The 19,589-nt window shown below is 43.8% G+C and overlaps 1 protein-coding gene across 3 annotated transcripts in view; it reads right to left on the bottom strand.

Annotated features, from left to right (window-relative positions):
- Positions 1-19,589, bottom strand: part of LSM3 (LSM3 homolog, U6 small nuclear RNA and mRNA degradation associated) — a 51,968-nt gene that overhangs the window by 21,876 nt on the left and 10,503 nt on the right. The window contains exon 4 of one of the 3 annotated variants that reach the window (XM_032149792.2): positions 10,790-11,107. The exons of the other annotated variants lie outside the window; for them this stretch is intronic. Within the exon in view, the coding sequence (XP_032005683.1) occupies positions 11,027-11,107 (81 nt within the window). The 3' untranslated portion in view covers positions 10,790-11,026. Of the gene's footprint in view, positions 1-10,789; positions 11,108-19,589 lie in introns of those variants that run through there. 3 annotated transcript variants of the gene reach the window in all.

Raw genomic sequence — 19,589 nt, 5'->3', positions numbered from 1 at the left:
AATTCCAAGCATAGTACAAGGAAATCTCCTCTTCTCAATTCGCTAATTGTTTACGTTTTGCCTCATTCTCTGTCCTCTCTCCAAGTATACAATATACACATCACACACATACACACAAACACACACACATTTTCACAGAACTATTTGAGAGTGCACAGTGCGAACATACTGCCCTTTCACCCTGTACTTCAGTGTGTACTTCCTAAGAATAAGAACATTCACTTACATAACCACAGTCCATATCTAATCTACAACGCATGGTTAAATGGTATCAATTGCTCCAACAATAACCTTTTTAAATTGCACATATTTTTCCAGGCCAAGGGTCATATGTTACACTGAGTCCTCATGTTTCTTTAGTTTTCTTTAGTCTGGAACAGTTCCTTAGCCATTCTTTGTCTTTCTTGACCCTGACATTTTTTAAAGAGTGCAGGCCAGTTATTCTGTGAGACGTCCTTTCATTTGGGTCTGCTGATATTTCCTGAGGATTAGTTTCAGGTGACACCGTTGTGGCAGGAACACCACAGAAGTGATGTTGTGTCCCCCTCAGTGCATCACAGCAGGAGGCACGTGGTGCTGTTTGTCCCTACGTTGGGGACGTTAACGTTGGTTGATTGGTTTAGGTGGTTTCCTCCAGGTTTCTCCACTAAAAAATTGCCTTTTCTCCCTTTTTAATGAATGAGTAATTTGTGGGGAGGCACTTTTAGAATGTAAGTGCTCTGATCCTCATTAGTTTTAGCATACTCCATCTTCTACAACTTATTAGTTGCCATTGTACTGTAAGGAAGAGCTTTTCCTTCTCCCCCATTTACTTTATTTATTTATTTATTTATTTATTTTTATTTTTTTGACACAGTATCTTGCTCTGTCATCCAAGTTGGAGGGCAGTGGTGCAATCACAGTACCCTGCAGCCTTGACCTCCTGGACTCAAGGGATCCTCCCACCTCAGCCTCCTGAGTAGCTGGGACTACAAGCGCACCACCAAGCCCAGCTAATTTTTTGATTTTTTTGTAGAGACAGTATCATGCTATGTTGCCCAGGCTGGTCTCAAACTCCTGGGCTCAAGCAATCCTCCACCCTCAGCCTCCCAAAGTACTGGGATTTCAGGCGTGAGCCACCATGCCTGGCCCTACCCATTTATTTATATAATCATATATTTCTTTACATAACTATGAACTCATGGCTTTTTATTTTATTCACTAGGTTATAATCCACTGCTATCAGACCATCTCGGATTTGACCAATGAGAGCCCTTCAGACTGGGTTCTGTGTCTTTTTACACAGCCCCACCATTCTTCCGGTATTTCCTTGCCTTCTGGCACAAGAAGATGTTTTGGGTTCATCTGGTACTTTCCCTGCCCCAGCCCTGGAATCAGCCCTTTCTCCAATGAGCCTGGTTCTTTTGGTGTTAAAAGATATTTAGAACCCAAGATCTGGGGGCTGGGTGGGCTCCTGCCACCAGGTGTGTTACCACTTCCAGGACCTCTCTGGGGACAGAGCTAGAAAGCTTCTTGAACTCTGATGTGCATATGAGTGACTAGGAATATTGGTGAAGTGCAGATCCTCATTCACTGGGTCAGATCTGCCCACAGGGGTGCATTGGAGACTCTGCCTGTCTCACAAGCTTCCAGGGCATGCAGATGATACTGGTCCACAAGGCTCATCTTGAGCACCAAGGATGTAGGACAGTGGTTCTCAAAAGTTGGTGTGCATGGGAGTCACCTGGAGGGCTTGGTAAAATACATATTCCTGGGCCCTACTCCCAAAGTTTCCAATTCAATAACCTTGGGCTAGGACCTGAGAATCTGCATTTCTAACAAGTTCCCAGGTGATGCTGTTCTTGCTGATCTGAGACCACACCTTGGGAACCACAAGATCTAGGACACTGGTTCCTAAAAGTGACTACACATTGGAATTCTTGGGGAGGTTTTGTTTCCGTTTTTGTTTTAAAAATGGATCATTAAGGCCCCAGAGATAATTTAACTGGTGTAAGATGTGGCCTAGGCATTGAGAGTTTTATGACCTCCATGAGTGGTTCTGTTGCTCAACATGATTTGAAAAGATTGTTCTAGGAAGAGGCAGGAGCAAATGCAAAGGCCTTTAAGAAGAAATGAGCTCGACATTTTCAAGGAATGGCAAGGAGGCCAGTGTGGCTGGACAGGAGTTGAGGCCAGAGAGGCCAGGGCGGATTGAATCAGGAGGCGGTGAGATGGGTCAGGATTGTGGTTGTTACCCTGGTGAGACAGGCAGCCACCAGAGGGCTTTACACAGAGTGATGTGATCTGAAGGCCTTCACCAGGGCCTTCATCCAGCAGTTTCAAGGCCGGCTCTCCTCCTGTCAGTCAAGCGCTTTCTACCCAAAGCAGTTTGGCTTGTGATGAGTAAAGGATGAAATAGCTTCACAGCCTTCTCTAAGTTCTCCCCATACTTTAAATCTTGCCCATGGATTTTGTTCAGAGTTACTGTCCAAGGCTTTGAAACCCTTGAAGGGTAAGTTTAGGCACAGTAATAAAGTATTACATCATGGGAGAAGGACTTGTGGATGGGGGGCATTCAGAAGTGCTTTGCTTTAAGAAAACTTCACATACGTTGCACAACTGTGAATATATTTAACAGTACTGAACTGCACACTTATAAAATGGTTAAGATGGTAAATTTTGTTATGCATTTTTTACTATAATAAAAAATAAAAATTAAAAAATACATAGTCACGATACTTTTACAAATATCTACTATACTTCACTAACACGAAAGTGACAGAAAAAAATATGCTGATAGTATAAAGAAGCTAAAATGTAAGATGATCAATTGATGCACATCATTTACATGTTGAGCAATTCTCAAAGATGTCAAGGGGCAGGAATGATCCTTCGGGGAAAAGTAACTTAGACCAAGAGAATTTTAAAGCTTCAGGAAAGGCTGATATTCATCATGTATATGAAGACAAGCCTGCCAAGCACTGAATTCTCCGATTTGTTCATTTTTCCTTGTTCTTCAGGAAAGTCAGCATGGGTATTTCATTACCATATGGAAAACTATGTTGTACCATTAAGAATGATAAAGAATTCGGCAGGGCACGGTGGCTCACACCTGTAATCCCAGCACTTTGGGAGGCTGAGGTGGGCGGATCACCTGAGGTCAGGAGTTCGAGACCAGCCTGGCCAACTTGGAGAAACCCCCATCTCTACTAAAAATACAAAAACTGCCAGGCGCGGTGGCTTATGCCTGTAATCCCAGCACTTTGGGAGGCTGAGGCGGGTGGATCACGAGGTCAGGAGTTTGAGACCAGCCTGGCCAGCATGGAGAAACCCCATCTCTACTAAAAATACAAAAAAAAAAAAAAAATTAGCTGGGCCTGGTGGCACACGCCTGTAGTCCCAGCTACTTGGGAGGCTGAGGCAGGAGAATTGTTTGAACCTGGCAGGCGGAGGTTGCAGTGAGCCGAGATTAGGCCACTGCACTCCAGCCTGCGCGAGACAGCAAGACTCTGTCTCAAAAAAACAAACAAAAAAAACCAAAAATTAGCCAGGTGTGACGGCAGGCACCTGTAATCCCAGCTACTTGGGAGGCTGAGGCAGGAGAATCGCTTGAACCTGGGAGACGGAGGTTGCAGCAGTGAGCCGAGATCGCACCATTGCACTCCAGCCTGGGGGATACGAGGGAGACTTCATCTCAAAATAATAATAATAATAATAATAATAATAATAATAATAATAATAATAATAATAATAATAAAGAATTTAAGCCAAGCCTTAAAAAAAGAAAGAATGTATAAACCTATGAGCTTGGGAAATGGAAAAAGTTGGGGACAACTATTCACTTTAACAAAATAATTCTTTCTGTGAGGCTTTGCGCCTGGTTTCATCTATGAAACAGTGTTCTTCTAGAGCACAAAAAGCACTCGACACAGTGTTGCAGAAACATGACAAGCCTAGAAGAGGCCGGCTAGAGGCCTTCTGCAATGCCAGGTCCAATGGTGTGATAATAGCTTGGAGATTTTGCTTATCTGCTTTATCTCCCAAAGGGCATTGCACAATATCAGTGTGCTTGGATTGGACAGGATTCCAGTGACACGGTTCATGTTCTATTTTGATTCTGGCAGTTGGTAACCTTTCTTCTAGGAAAGGGGAAATAAAACACCCCATTGGTGATATTCCGTTGTTCTGAGCATATGAGGGTGGTAAGGCTGCCGGGGGCAACTGACCAGAGGCAGGTGTGGTCCCTGGGTCATTTTTAGCCACACTCCCAAGCCCGATATCTGGCAGGGAGGTCTGTAACCAGCTCTGGCATGAGGATGACCTGCCCTTTCCCTTGGTTATTCAAGTCCCAGGTTTTTCCTGAGCGGAAGCTGACAGTGATGTCATTGTCTCGTGATATTGTCGGGGTGACCTTGTTCATGGAGCTGGTTTCATCCATTTCTCTTCTACCTTGAAGCTGAACTGAGAAAAACATTGCTGAGAACCACAGAGCAGGAGGGCAGAGGACCCTGCAGAGGGGAGGCTCCCCTGTTCCCTCATCTGATTCCCAAACCCTTATCATGACCAGCTGTTAGCCAACCCAGTTTCTAGCAGAACTCAGCCTGGAAAAGTCATACAGGAAAAACAATGCAAGGAGAGATTGATGAAAAAATTTTTTAAACATGTTGTAGTAGACTCAGCAAGGCACAAACTATGGATTAACGAAGAACAGCTTGGATCCTTGTTATAAAGACAGATAAATATTTACAGGTGGTCTTTTCAGAAAGGCATTCAGGAGGAGATAAGAAGCATCTTATTTAGAGCTGCTGGCCCAATTAAGGGAATCAAAGATGTCCTGAGCTCCAACTCCACGGCAGGACCTGAGCTCCATCCTTGATGGACATCTTTTCATCCTCAGCCCTTCTTCCTGAGGTGGGCACTGTCACTATCCCCATTTGGAGGAAACTAAGGGTCAGAGAGCTGGAGTCTGTTATTCAGCTGGGAAGCAGCAGTGCTAGGGTTCACATGCATGGGTTTTTCACTCCAAATCTGTAGGCTTTTCCTAGCACACACCAATGTCGGCTTTCAGATACTGCCACCAAGAACTCCAAACCTAGGCTCTTTTAATCAATAGCAATAGCAGAGTGATCGAGCCCTTTTCCTGAAACTCACATTGTTCAAGCTCAAAGGACACTGTATAGATGAGGACTCCAAGGCTAAGAGCAGGAAAAGGGATCTGCTCAACAGGATGGCAGAATCTGGTCTCAGGCCCCAAAGAAAGCTCTGTCCACCCATCATTCAGCCACGTGCACAGAGCCAGTGCAGCAAAACCCATCTCACCTAGAGTGCGGCTTTGTTGGTGATCTCAGTTCAGCAGGATATGGGCACCACGGGAATGGTATTTTCCCTTACAACTTTCTCCCTGGGGCCTACATATTATGTAGCTATTGTAGGGTTGGAGTTCCACAAACTGGATTTCAGAGCTTGCTGGCCAGTATTAGCTCATGTTGATTGCAAAGCAAGGACTGAAGTGGAAAAGCAAAAGAGCACAGCACCACCTGGTGTTGGCAACTAAGACATGCAGGTTTAGGAGTAAAAACAACTCCCTGCAATTTCCCTTCGTGTGAGGAATGGAAGCCCAGAATGGGCGAGGAGCTCGCCAAAAGTCACAGAGTACACGGTGATCGAGCTGTCTGATGGGTGTGATTTCCAACTCTGTGCTCCTCCCACGAGGCCTGGCCAAGGGAAGGAAAGCACAGTCTTCCCCTTCCTGAATACCAGCTAGTGCAGGGTCCCCATAGCGCCCGCGAACTCAGAAGACCCATTCCTTCGAAAAGGGAAAGGACGGTGAAATGCTGGCCTGTGATCGGAAGAAGGAGACTGTGTAGCTGCAGGAGCAGCACACTGCACGGCTCCAGAGGCTACAGCATGAGCGGCACCACTGGAGCTGGGGCACACAGTGGCCCTTATTTAGGCTTAGAACTAGATTAGCCTGAACTCGCGGTGGCCTCAGGCAAGTCTATTTCACTGTCTTGGGCTCTTCATCCCCTTCTGTGAAACGAAGGTGCTGAATGACGCCTGGACTTCCGAGGTCTCAGACTTTTGGCTCACTCTTCCCCTGCTGACTGGCCTCCTTGCCCACCCTCCACCAGGAAAAGCCTCATCTCAGAGCCTCTGCATAGCCTCCAGTTTCTGGAAGAATGCTGTTTTGTCAAATCCCCTCGGGGCCTGTTCCCTCCTGCTGTTCAGATGTCCGCTCAAAGGTTCTCTGCTGAGACAGACCTCTTCTGAGCCCCGTCCCTCCTCACCCCCCACAACACCATGTCACCTCCCATCTCCTCACCCACCTCAGGTCTTTCCCAGCTCTTAGCATCGTGCACATAGTTGGTCTTGCTCAAGCCTCTGTGGACAGATCCTGGCACATAGCGGATATCTGAAAATAACTTTCAATGGAACAAATCAAGTTATTTCAAATTCACTGTTCTCCTGAAAACTATCTGGGGAGGAAAAGAGCAGGGACAGTTGGAATAAGCTGAAGGAGTGGCCTCCCAGTGCCCCTTCCACCTCTGTGCCTCTGACCTTGGTGTCAGTGATTTGGCAGTAACATCCCAGCACCACCCTAGCCTGCTCCTAGGGCCACTTTCCAGCCCTTACAACTGACCTTAGGACAGAAGCTATTTGTCTAGCTGGTATGTGACACAGCAGGGACTCACAGCCAGGTTTCTCTGACCCCGCTGCACTGCTAGACCCTGTATGTTCAGTTTTCCACCTCACTAAGGGTCACTCTGCGGCTTGTGTCAACACTCAGAGCCCAGATCCCTGGAGCATTGCAGGTGGGTGGGATGAGCACCAAGAAAACATTCCTCTGGAGTAATCAATATCAGAAACTGCAATGGGGCATGCTGCCTCCACATCCAGACATTTCTAGAAGCAGCCAAGAAAATAAGAACCAACATGCTCTGGTTTATTAAAATTGGGCAATGAATCTAAAAGGAATTTAAAGCATTTGGCCTTATCTTCCTCATTTCTTGGTATTAGTTTTCTATGTAAATTAATAACTAGTTAGGTATCTGGAGTTGGCAAATACTGACACTTTCAGGTAAATGGTAATGGGGAGGATGGCCACGAGGGTAAAAAACTGGGGAACATTGTCCAATCGTGGAAAGGAAACCACAAGTGTCTGGAAAACAACGTGCAAAGTTCACCTTCTTTCAAACTCCCATTTGAACCTTCCATCCACAGTGCTGATCACAAAGTCCTGTTGCACTAGTCTTCTTGTCATTTAAATATTCATTCAACATTTATTGAAGACAAATTCTTGGCCAGGCCCTGTGCCAGGGGTTGTGAATATGGTCTCTGCCTGTAAGCAGCAATTTGTCTCGTGGGGCTTAGTGTTCTTCAGTCCACTCTGTTCATCTAGCCTGCCCTCCCCAGAAGCTCTGAGGACCCCCTGATACCTACCCCCAGCTTAACAGCCCTCTTGTGTTGCAGATCTCCTACCTAGACCCCTCAAGAGGACTCGGGCTACCATCAGGCCCAGTCAGCCAACAAATCTGAGCTCCACCCACACTGATCCCCACACAGGTTGCTCCAGAACCTCCTGGATTCCAGAGCAATAGCTTAAAGTCATAGTGTCAGTCTGAGGTGTGTTCCAAGAAACTTGTTACTAATAGCAAAGTACCAAAGGGATTTATTTTTCTGTAAGTTGGGGCAGACTAAAAGTTTTCCTGTGTAATAGGCATTGTGTCCAGCTCCATTTCCCCTTCCCTCTGGTTTCCTTTAGAGAACGACCCCTCCTTCTACACTCAGACCATACGGTTCAGGTGGGGATAACCTTGCTCTTAGTTCCAGGAATGGGCGTGTGACTGAGGCCTGGCCAATCAGAGCCCCACATTCTCATGGCCGTAAAAACCAGCCCACAGATAGGCACAGGGACCAAGCAAGGAGGATGAGACCACTTTAGCTGGAGGGCAGGTAGGCTGGAAGTCTGCATCCGCTACAGGGAAGAGCTTGCCCATGAATGAAATCCACGTAGTTCAGCAGAGCTGAGTGACAGAGAAACATCAACTGTGCTTCTTGATCTAGCCAGGATGACTCCTGGAGCTTTTATTAATTTTCTACATTGAACACAGCTGAGCATTACTCACACCTAACATCTGTTCAAACAATGGAACATTTCTCCCTTCCTGGCAGCAGGCTAAAAGCAATATGGGCAATAGCTAAGTATTATTTGAGACAGGGTCTTGTTATGTTGCTCAGGCTGATCTTGAACTCCTGGGCTCAAGTAATCCTCCCGCCTCAGTCTCCTTAGTGGTTGAGTTTACAGGTGTGCGTCACCGCACCCAGTTTAGCTGATTAAATAAAAGGGTGTGTGAAACCACTTTCTGCCTCTTGGTGTGAAGAGGGATAGTACTCTAGTTTGGGCAAATCTTCAAAAATCACTATTTGAAATTTGAAATTCGTCCATTTGTAGCTAATGATTAAGTTTAACTTGGGATACTCAAGTTACTTTTCATTTTGGGCACACTTCATCTCAAAGATGTGGTCCCATATTTTGTCCATTTTTCTTTGTGGGAGGCAAGGGCAATTCATATCAGTCTCTCATAAAACAACCAAGACCAGGATCCAGGCATGATACTTGCTGAAGAGGCTTCCCTTAGGCTAATCTGACACCTCATTGCAGAAACCACGAGTCACCAGCTCCAGTGACCACTGGCCATCCAGCTGGCTGGAGCCGAGTGCTCTGCAGACTCAGAAGTCCAAGGCGTGGCTCCCAGGGGCCCTCACAGCATAACCCCTCAGTGGACAGCACTCCTGCAGAGGAAACCTCAATGTGGACCATGGCAGGGCCCTGCTTGAGCTATCTCTGTTGTGGATTGAGTCCTAGCTCCAAAAGTACTCACACATTGCCTCCCCTCCCTCCATTTCCTAACACATAGGTGGCTATTCTGCAGTTAACCTTTTATTGTCCCTCCCCTTGTATCTTAGCAGCTAGGAAATGAAGTGGGTTGGTATGTTTTAGTTGTATGTGCATATGAGAGTAACGGTGTCAGATATTAAGGTTCATGGGTTTTAGAAATGTGTATAATCAAGTCCTCACAGCCAAAAGTTTTAGTGTAAACTATCACTTCCAGGAGAAAAAGGAGAACGATAACTAAGAATGAAGAGAAGAAAGTGTCCAGGAATTCAGTGTGACTATCAGAAACCACTAAAAATGAATGCAGTGCTGGGGGAACTGCAGACTAGCAGAGCGAAGCCAGATGGCCTGTCACCCCATGCCGTAGTGAACAGCAGGAGCCAACAGACTGCCCAGAGCCAGGGCCTTGGCACCACACCCACACCACAGGCTCACACAGGTAGGAGGCAGGCAGGTTCAATCTTGCTGCCGCGTACTAATGACCACAGGTGGCTTGAGGTCTTTGAGGTTGTTTCTTCTAACATTCTGCAGGGGGGAGTTCATTTTTCAATAGTGACTGGGCTGCTGTAAACGGGTTATCTCCTGGGACCACTACAGCTTAAGGACAAAGCCTGGGGATGGCACAAGTGAAGGGAGTCTCTCCTGCCTCCTCACCTAAGATAAAGCCTCCATCAGCTCGCCCACACTTGTTTTTCTCTTCTCCATGAACTTGCAGGGGCATGTACCATTAGTAAGGAAAATAAAACCTTTTAAATATGTTTACTGAAAGCATCTTTCTTGCACAAGGCTTAAAGTACTGTGCATTTGTGAGCATATCGTGCTTGATAATGAACACCCACACACATTCAGCTCATTTACAGACAAACCATCCACAAGTTGGATTTTCTACATTTCAAAATGGAATGACCATAGCGGAGGATGTCAGGTTCTAAGTCCTGTCTTGATAAAGTTTGAGAGATTGTAACACGCTTTTACTTTCCTCTTTAGGTTTTAAGCATTATGTGTTGACTGAAGCTAGAAATAAAAATAGCTTTGCTTTTAGCCAATTTCTGCTTTACTGTGTCACTGAGACATGTTGTTTGAGACCCCTCATCATTAATGGCCGATGATCCAAGAGTGGAAAAATGGTTTGAGTCATAATTATAAGCAGGTTATGATCAAGCTGAACGTCTGACCTTAGAATTAAATCAGGCCAGAGAAAAGAGAAATCATGCTTTGCTCTGTCTTCTATTGCAGGGTTAATGTTTACAATGTCCCTCTGCCTCTTTCTCCCATATTTGGGTGCTCTTCCCCATGCTTCTGTGCCATCCTGCATGTGCATGATTCTATCAGCACTAATCTTACTGCCTGCAATTGTTGGTTTAAACATCTGCCTCCCCAGAAGACTTGAGGGCAGAAAACTTTTTTTTTTTTTTGACACGGAGTCTAGCTCTGTTGACCAGGTTGAAGTGCAATGGTGTGATCTTGGCTCACTGCAACCTCTGCCTCCTGGGTTCAAGCGTCTACTGCCTCAGCCTCCTGAGTAGCTGGGATTACAAGTATGTGCCACCACGCCTGGCTAATTTTTATATTTTCAGTAGAGACAGGTTTCACTATGTTGGCCAGGCTGGTCTCATACGCCTGACCTCAGGTGATCCACCTGCCTTGGCCTCCCAAAGTGCTGGGATTACAGGTATGAGCTACTGTGTCTGGCCCAGAAAGCATTTTGATAAAATTCTGGTCCCCAGCACTCAAACCTGGTGCCTCACAGTAGGTGCACTGCAAATGTGTGCTAAGTGAAGGTAAGACGTGCTCACTTTAAATAATTCACAAGACAGAAGACCGCACTAAAAAAATCTACGAGGAAACACCAATTTAAAGAAAAAAAAAATCAGTAAAATATCTGTGAGAATAATGGAGCAAAACAAGTCCTGAAAGAGTTCTGCATCTTGGGGGTCGTATTTATTGGAAGAGCTTGAGAAAAATGAAAATACCATTTAGCTTAAGAAGTTGTGAGTTATCTGCAAAACAACTCAATTCAGGAGTGGAAGAATCCTTGGAATTATTTCTTAATATCAAAATGTATGCAGGTTTCTCTTGTGAATGTTTTGTACTTTTAGGAAGGCGACTGTACAAAGTCTCCCGTTTTCCATACAGGACAAATTATTTGTTTCAGCCAACTCTCAGTGGAGGGGCAACCAGGACAACGCCATCTCCCCGGACAAAGAGCATTGGAATATTCCGTTTTGTTGACTAGAAGAGAAAAAAAAAGAACATTTCATACAATTGTGTATTACTGCTTATTGTTTGTGACAGAAATGTTAAAAAATGGATTCATCATGACACAAAAAAATTGGATTAAAAAACCTGATCACTTCCCTTGGTAGCATCAAGAACCAATCTATCAACTGCTTCCTTTCGACAATTGTGGCAGAGACTGAGCTACCCATTAAAACTCACTCTCCTCCTCCTGGGCACACAGCTGGACTATGTTTCTTATTCTTCCTTGCAACCAGATGTAGCCATCAGATTGCTTTAACCAATGGCAAGTAAACAGAAATGACAGGACTATATCCAGACTGACCCAGAATGCCCCTCTGTGGTCGTTCCTCTAACACTAAATGAACTAAGATAATGGCGAGAGCTCAGGGGATGGCAGAGCCACTGATAGGCGAAGCCTGGCTCTTTGACTTACCACCTGGAAGAAACCTGTTGTGCAGACCTAAACCCCACCAGGGCTGTCATATGGGCAAGAGATCAAATCAACTTCTAGTTTGCTGAGCCATTATGTGTTACTTCTGTGTGCTACTGTGGTCACACATATGGAATGGATTCCTTGAAGCATGAGCTTAGTGGTAAGGCCTTGGGCAGTAGAGAAACACATGAATGTTCGAAATCCTAATATTATGCATTGGCAAAATATTAGATAAAACTTGGAATGTAGCCCAAGGGGCTCCTAAACTTACGAGCTCTGGGAGAAGAGGCTGGAAAAGCCAAATGTTAGTAGGTGTTGCTGTTCGCCTAATGCATTTAGCAGGGCAGTAGAAGAAACAGAAAAGCTCAGGCAAGAACTAGTTGGTTTTCAAGCAGAGATGAAAAGAAACAGTATTCACAGGGTTAGAAAAGCCATTGGCTTTTAGACCCCAAGTTACAGAAATAAGTATGAAAAAAGGCTTTGAGAAACAAGGCCCAGTAAAATCTCCCAGGTAAACAAACTCAGCCCTGAGGCAAAGATCAGATTAAGGGTGCTGTCTTTCCACCCAAACTTTTGTAGCAAATGGCCTCAAAGTAGTCAACATTAATTTCAGAAAGCAGAACAAGGGTGAGAAACTGAAGAAATAAAGCAGTCCTATAAACTATGCCTAGGGAAGAGCTTAGGTTACTGACCCTTTGAATCGTTTGGATGTAAACAGCTCAGAAACCTATGTTCTAAGTTTTTAAAGAAATTGCATTGCCAAAGAAACCATAAGCCTGGCCAAAAAAAAAAACCTCTGACTATTTGAGTCTTCCAGCATAATAGAAGTTGGCCCTGAAAGCTCTGCAGACCCCATTTAGGGTTGCCAGATTTTGCAAATAAAGATGTAGCACGCACAGTTAAATTTAGTATAAGTTCCAAACATTGGATGGGACATATTTGATCTAATTGAGGGATTTCTGCTGCTACCAGGACAGGGAGCATTCATGCCTTCCCAGTGGGATTCACCACTGTTAGGGACCAGTAACTGTCTTAAGTTTCTCATTCCTTCCTTCTCTGGGAAGAGAGTTTTTGTGGTGGTGGATATCCTGTCCCTGCTGTGATTATCATGAATGTGGGAGGGGTAAATTATTCATCTTCTTTGGGGATAGGTCTCTGTACAAGTGACCACATGTGGTCTGACAGAGAGAACCGAAAGTCACGTGGCAGTCCTGCACCCTGAGCTGGATATCCTGCTTGCATCCTTTGGGGGTAGAGATGTGTTCTGTCTGGGAAGTAGGATTCTGCAACACCCACTATTGTTGATCTCTGCAGCAACTTGGTCATCAAACTCACAAAGCTCGGCTGGGCGCAGTGGCTCACACCTGTAGTCCGGCACTTTAGGAGGCCGAGGTGGGCAGATCACGAGGTCAGGAGATCGAGATCATCCTGGCTAACATGGTGAAACCCCATCTCTACTAAAAATATCAAAAAAAATTAGCCGGGTGTGGTGGCGGGTGCCTGTAGTCCCAGCTACTTGGGAGGCTGAGGCAGGAGAATGGCGTGAACCTGGGAGGCGGAGCTTGCAGTGAGCCAAGATTGTGCCACTGCACTCCAGCCTGGGTGACAGAGTGAGACTCCGTCTCAAAGAAAAAAAAAAAACAAAACTCACAAAGCTCAAGATAGCCAAGGGCACACAGCTTTATACAAAGGAAACACAGCACATGCCAGCTGGGCAGCGGCAAGTGTCTCAGAAGTCTTTACGGCATCCCAAGGATTCTTCTCTAGCTACCCAAATGACTGCTTAGTTAGCAGATGGGTGCAGGAGCCACCCTGGCTTAACTGCGCCAAGCTCCACACCAGAACCAGTATCTTTTACAACAGTTCCATAAATGTGGCTTCACAGTCACCAAGGGGGAACACTCCACTACAAGGGTGCACCGCTCTCAGGGAAGACCATTGCTATGGGCTCCTAACAGTATTCAGAGCTCATTCACAGTTCTCTCAGTTCAGATGCAGTTTACAAACCAGGGGCCTCTTTTTAAAATACAGCAATATTTTTTATTAACACAGCTGACATTCCAATTTTATCTGTTTCTAGGGAAAATGAACTGGTAAGTTAACCCATGGTCATTTTTCCATAAATAATTTTTTTTTTTAAAGCCCTTTGCTCACAGGTATATATAGACACTGGTTGCCAGGGTGGGCAGACTATGGCAGAAACTGCTAGCTGTTCATAAAAATTCCTTCTTCCTTCCTGGGCACACAATTCTACTATATTTCCCAGGCTCCCTTACAGTTGGCTAGGGTCATATCCCTGAGTTCTAGCCTAAAAAATTTAAGAAGAGGTGTAGTACCTCCAGGCTGATTCATAAACTTCTCATGTACACTCCTCCACTCCTTTTTGCTCCCACTGGCTGGATATGAAACGACGACAAAAGACTTAGGGGTTGGTGGAGCCACAAGACACAAGGAGTCTGGGTTCCTGAATGACTGCGTGGAGGAAACCTACCTAGAATAATTATGTCAGTTGAGAAACAAACTCCAGCAGCGCAGAACCACTGCACATCTGTGACTCTGCTGAGCCAGTACATGTTTAGGGGGTACCTGTTACCACAGTCTAGCCAACACGAACTAATATGCCTACAAGAGTATACTTTCAACAACTCACGTGTGAGGAATCTCCCCTGGGCTGTCTGGTCATAACACTCAGGCAGGAGATCTGGCTACAGATAAATAATTCCTGAGAAAGGAGACTCTAGTACAAGGAGTTCAGTGTGTAAACTTAAGTGCTCTAGGTTAAAAAAAAAAGGATGCTATAAACTCAGTATCAGAGAAAAGTATTAAATTTTTCTAGTACTGGTGATGAATTTCACCCAGAATTTTTTTTTTTTTAAGTGTGCATGTGTGTCCGATAGGTGACAAGGCTTGGATCTGCAGTCCTTGCAATGAAATAGAATCTTCTGTTTAAAAACTATTGAGTCAACCTGCAATGAAATCTGAAGTCCATTCACACAAACATTTAGAGTGCCCATTATGTGTCAGGTACTATGATAGGCAGTAGACACACAGAGATGAATAAAACATGGACTGTCCTCCTAGAATTCCCATTCTAGAAATAAAAAGAGAGAAAGTATGAATTTATTCTGCAGATATACTCCCACATAAGAAAAAGATAAAATTGAGATTTCTCCTCTCTGGACAGCGCATCTCTGTAAAAAAGGCGGAAGCCCCAGTCAGGGGCTTATAGCAGACTTAAACATCTCTGCCTGACGGCTCTGAAGAGAGCAGCGGACCTCCCAGCACAGCGTTCGAGCTCTGCTAAGGGTCAGTCTGCCTCCTCAAGTGGGTCCCTGACCCCTGTGTATACTGACTGTTGGCTCCCAGTTTGGGCCGACAGACACCTCATACAGGAGAGCTCTGGCTGGCATCTGGCAGGTGCCCCTCTGGGTTGAAGCTTCCAGAGGAAAAAACAGGCAGCAATCTCTGCTGCTCTGCAGCCTCCACTGGTGATATCCAGGCAAACAGGGTCAGGAAACTCCAGCAGACTGGCAGCAGAGGGGCCTGACTGTTAGAAGGAAAGAAACAAACACAGATGTGCTAAAAAGGATTAGCACATCTACTCAAAGACCCCATCTGAAAGTCACCAACATCAAAGACTAGAGGTAGATAAATCCACAAACACGGGGGAAAAACCAGCACAAAAAGGCTGAAAATTCCAAAAACAAGAACACCTCTCCTCCTCCAAAGGATCACAACTCCTCGCCAGCAAGGGAACAAAGCTGGACGGAGAATGAGTCTGACGAACTGACAAAAGTAGGCTTCAGGAGGTGGGTAATAACAAACAACTCCAAGCTAAATGAGCATGTTGTAACCCAATGCAAGGAAGCTAAGAACCTTGAAAAAAGGTTAGTCGAATTGCTAACTAGAATAACCAATGTAAGAAGAACATAAATGGCCTGATGGAGCTGAAAAACATAGCACAAGAACTTCGTGAAGAATAAACAAGTATCAATAGCTGAATCAATCAAGTGGAAGAAAGGACATCAGTGATTGAAGATCAACTTAATGAAATAAAGAGAGAAGACAAGATTAGAGAAAAAAGAATAAAAGGAATGAACAAAGCCTCCAAGAAATATGGGACTATGTGAAAAGAACAAATCTACACTTGATTGGTGTACCTGAAAGTGACGGGGAGAATGGAACCAAATTGGAAAACACTCTTCAGGATATTATCCAGGAGAACTTCCCCAACCTAGTAAGACAGGCCAACATTCAAATTCAGGAAATACAGAGAACACCACAAAGATACTCCTCAAGAAGAGCAACCCCAAGACACATAATCGTCAGATTCACCAAGGCTGAAATGAAGGAAAAAACGTTAAGCCAGACAGAAAGGTCCGGTTACCCACAAAGGGAAACCCATCAGACTAACAGCGGATCTCTCTGCAGAAACCCTACAAGCCAGAAGAGAGTGGGGGCCGATATTCAATGTTCTTGAAGAAAAGAATTTTCAACCCAGAATTTCATAACCAGCCAAACTAAGCTTCATAAGTGAAGGAGAAATAAAATCCTTTACAGACAACAAATGCTGAGGGATTTTGTCACCACCAGGCCTGCCTGACAAGAGCTCCTGAAAGAAGCACTAAACATGGAAAGGAACAACCAGTACCAACCACTGCAAAAACATACTACATTGTAAATAACATTTACACTATGAAGAAACTGCATTAACTAATGGGCAAAACAACCAGCTGGCATCATAATGGCAGGATCAAATTCACACATAACATTAACCTTAAATGTAAACGGGCTAAATGCCCCCAGTTAAAAGAAACAGACTGGCAAACTGGATAAAGAGTCAAGACCCATCAGTGTGCTGTATTCAGGAGACCCATCTCACATGCAAACACACACAAAATAAAGGGATGGAGGAATATTTACCAAGTGAATGGAAAGCAAAAAAAGCAGGAGTTGCAATTCTAATCTCTGATAAAACAGACTTTAAACCAACAAAGATCAAAAGAGACAAAGAAGGGCATTATATGGTAAAGGGAACAATGCAGCAAGAAGAGCTGACTATCTTAAATATATATGCACACAATACAGGAGCACCCAGATTCATAAAACAAGTTCTTAGAGACCTACAAAGAGACTTAGACTCCCACACAATAATAGCGGGAGACTTTAACACCCCACTGTCAATATCAGACAGATCAACGAGACAGAAAATTAACAAGGATATTCAAGATTTGAACTCAGCTCTGGACCAAGTGGACCTAATAGACCTCTACAGAACTCTCCACCCCAAACCAACAGAATACACATTCTTCTCAGCACCACATCACGCTTATTCTAAAATTGACCACATAATTGGAAGTAAAACACTCCTAAGCAAATGTAAAATAACAGAAATCATAACAAACTGTCTCTCAGATCACATTGCAATCAAATTAAAACTCAGGATTAAGAAACTCACTCAAAACCACACAAATACATGGAAACTGAACAACCCGCTCCTGAACGACTACTGGGTAAATATCAAAATGAAGGCAGAAATAAAGATGGTCTTTGAAACCAATGAGAATGAAGACACAACGTACCAGAATCTCTGGGACACATTTAAAGCAGTGTTTAGAGGGAAATTTATAGCACTAAATGCCCACAAGAGAAAGCAGGAAAGATCTAAAATTGACACTCTAACATCAAAATTAAAAGAACTAGAGAAGCAACAGCAAACAAATCAAAAGCTAGAAGAAGACATGAAATAACTAAGATCAGAGCAGAACTGAAGGAGACAGAGACACGAAAAACCCTGAAAAAAACAATCAATGAATCCAGGAGGTGGTTTTTTGAAAAAAATCAACAAAATAGACCGCTAGCCAGACTAACAAAGAAGAAAAGAGAGAAGAATCAAATAGATGCAATAAAAAATGATACAGGGGATGTCACCACCGATCCCACAGAAATACAAACTACCATCAGAGAATAATATAAACATCTCTACGCAAATAAACTAGGAAATCTAGAAGAAATGGACAAATTCCTGGACACATACACTCTCCCAAGTCTAAGCCAGGAAGAAGTCAAATTCCTGAATAGACCAACAACAAATTCTGAAATTGAGGCAGTAATTAATAGCCTACCAACCAAAAAAAGTCCAGGACCAGAGAGATTCATAGAATTCTACCAGAGGTACAAAGAGAAGCTGGCACCATTCCTTCTGAAACTATTACAAACAATAGAAAAAGAGGGAATCCTCCCTAACTCATTTTATGAGGCCAGCATCATCCTGATACCAAAATCTGTCAGAGACACAACAAAAAAAGAAAATTTCAGGCCAATATCCCTGATGAACACCGATGCAAAAATCCTCAATAAAATACTGGCAAACTGAATCCAGCAGCACATCAAAAAGCTGATCCACCACAATCAAGTCAGCTTCATCCCTGGGATGCAAGGCTGGTTCAACATACGCAAATCAATGTAACCCATCACATAAACAGGACCAATCACAAAAACCACATGATTATGTCAATAGATGCAGAAAAGGCCTTTGATAAAATTCATCACCCCTTCATGCTAAAAACTCTCAATAAACTAGGTATTGATGAAACACATCTCAAAATAATAAAAGCTATTTATGACAAACCCGCAGCCAATATCACACTGAATGGGCAAAACCTGGAAACATTCCCTCTGAAAACTGGCACAAGACAGGGATGCCCTCTCACCACTCCTATTCAACATAGTATTGGAAGTTCTGGCCAGGGCAATCAGGCAAGAGAAAGCAATAAAGGGTATTCAAATAGGAAGAGAGGAAGTCAAATTTTCTGTTTGCAGATGACATGATTGTATATTTAGAAAACCCCATCGTCTCAGCCCAAAACCTCCTTAAGCTGATAAGCAATTTCAGCGAAGTCTCGGGATACAAAATCAATGTGCAAAAATCACAAGCATTCCTATACACAAATAACAGACAAACAGAGAGCCCAATTATGAGTGAACTCCTATTCACAATTGCTACTAAGAGAATAAAATACCTAGGAATACAACTTATAAGGGATGTGAAGAACCTCTTCAAGGAGAACTACAAACCACTGCTCAAGGAACTAAGACAGGACACACAAACAAATGGAAAAAGATTCCATGCTCATGGATAGGAAGAATCAATATCATGAAAATGGCCATACTGCCCAAAGTAATTTGTAGATTTAATGCTATCCTCATCAACCTACCACTGACTTTCTTCACAGAATTGAAAAAAACTACTTTAAACTTCATATGGAACCAAAAAGAGCCCGCATAGCCAAGGCAATCCTGGGCAAGAAGAACAAAGCTGGAGGCATCACACTACTTGACTTCAAAATATACTACAAGGCTACAGTAACCAAAACAGCATGATACTGGTACCAAAACAGATATATAGACCAATGGAACGAAACGGAGGCCTCAGAAATAACACCACACAGCCACAACCACCTGATCTTTGACAAATCTGACACACACAAGCAATGGGGAAAAGGTTCCCTATTTAATAAATGGTGTTGGGAAAACTGGCTAGCCATATGCAGAAAACTGAAACTGGATCCCTTCCTTACACCTTTTACAAAAATCAACTCAAGATGGATCAAAGACTTAAATGTAAGCCCTAGGACCATAAAAATCCTAGAAGAAAACCTGGGCAATACCATTCAGGACATAGGCATGGGCAAAGACTTCATGTCTAAAAGACCAAAAGCGATGGCAACAAAAGCCAAAATTGACAAATGGGATCTAATTAAACTAAACAGCTTCTGCACAGCAAAAGAAACTATCATCAGAGTGAACAGGCAACTTACAGAATGGGAGAAAATTTTTGCAATCCATCCATCTGACAAAAGGCTAATATCCAGAATCTACAAAGAACTTAAACAAATCTACAAGAAAAAAAACAACCCGATCAAAAAATGGGCAAAGGATATGAAGAGACACTTCTCAAAAGAAGACATTTATGCAGCCAAAAGACATGAAAAAAAGCTCATCATCACTGTCATTAGAGAAATGCAAATCAAAGCCACA

This window comes from Hylobates moloch, unplaced genomic scaffold (genome assembly GCF_009828535.3).
Source record: "Hylobates moloch isolate HMO894 unplaced genomic scaffold, HMol_V3 SCAFFOLD_4, whole genome shotgun sequence".
NCBI classification, from domain to species: domain Eukaryota; kingdom Metazoa; phylum Chordata; class Mammalia; order Primates; family Hylobatidae; genus Hylobates; species Hylobates moloch.
The sequence above is the reverse complement of the archived record's forward strand: the minus strand, read 5'-3'. Positions and strand labels throughout refer to the sequence as shown.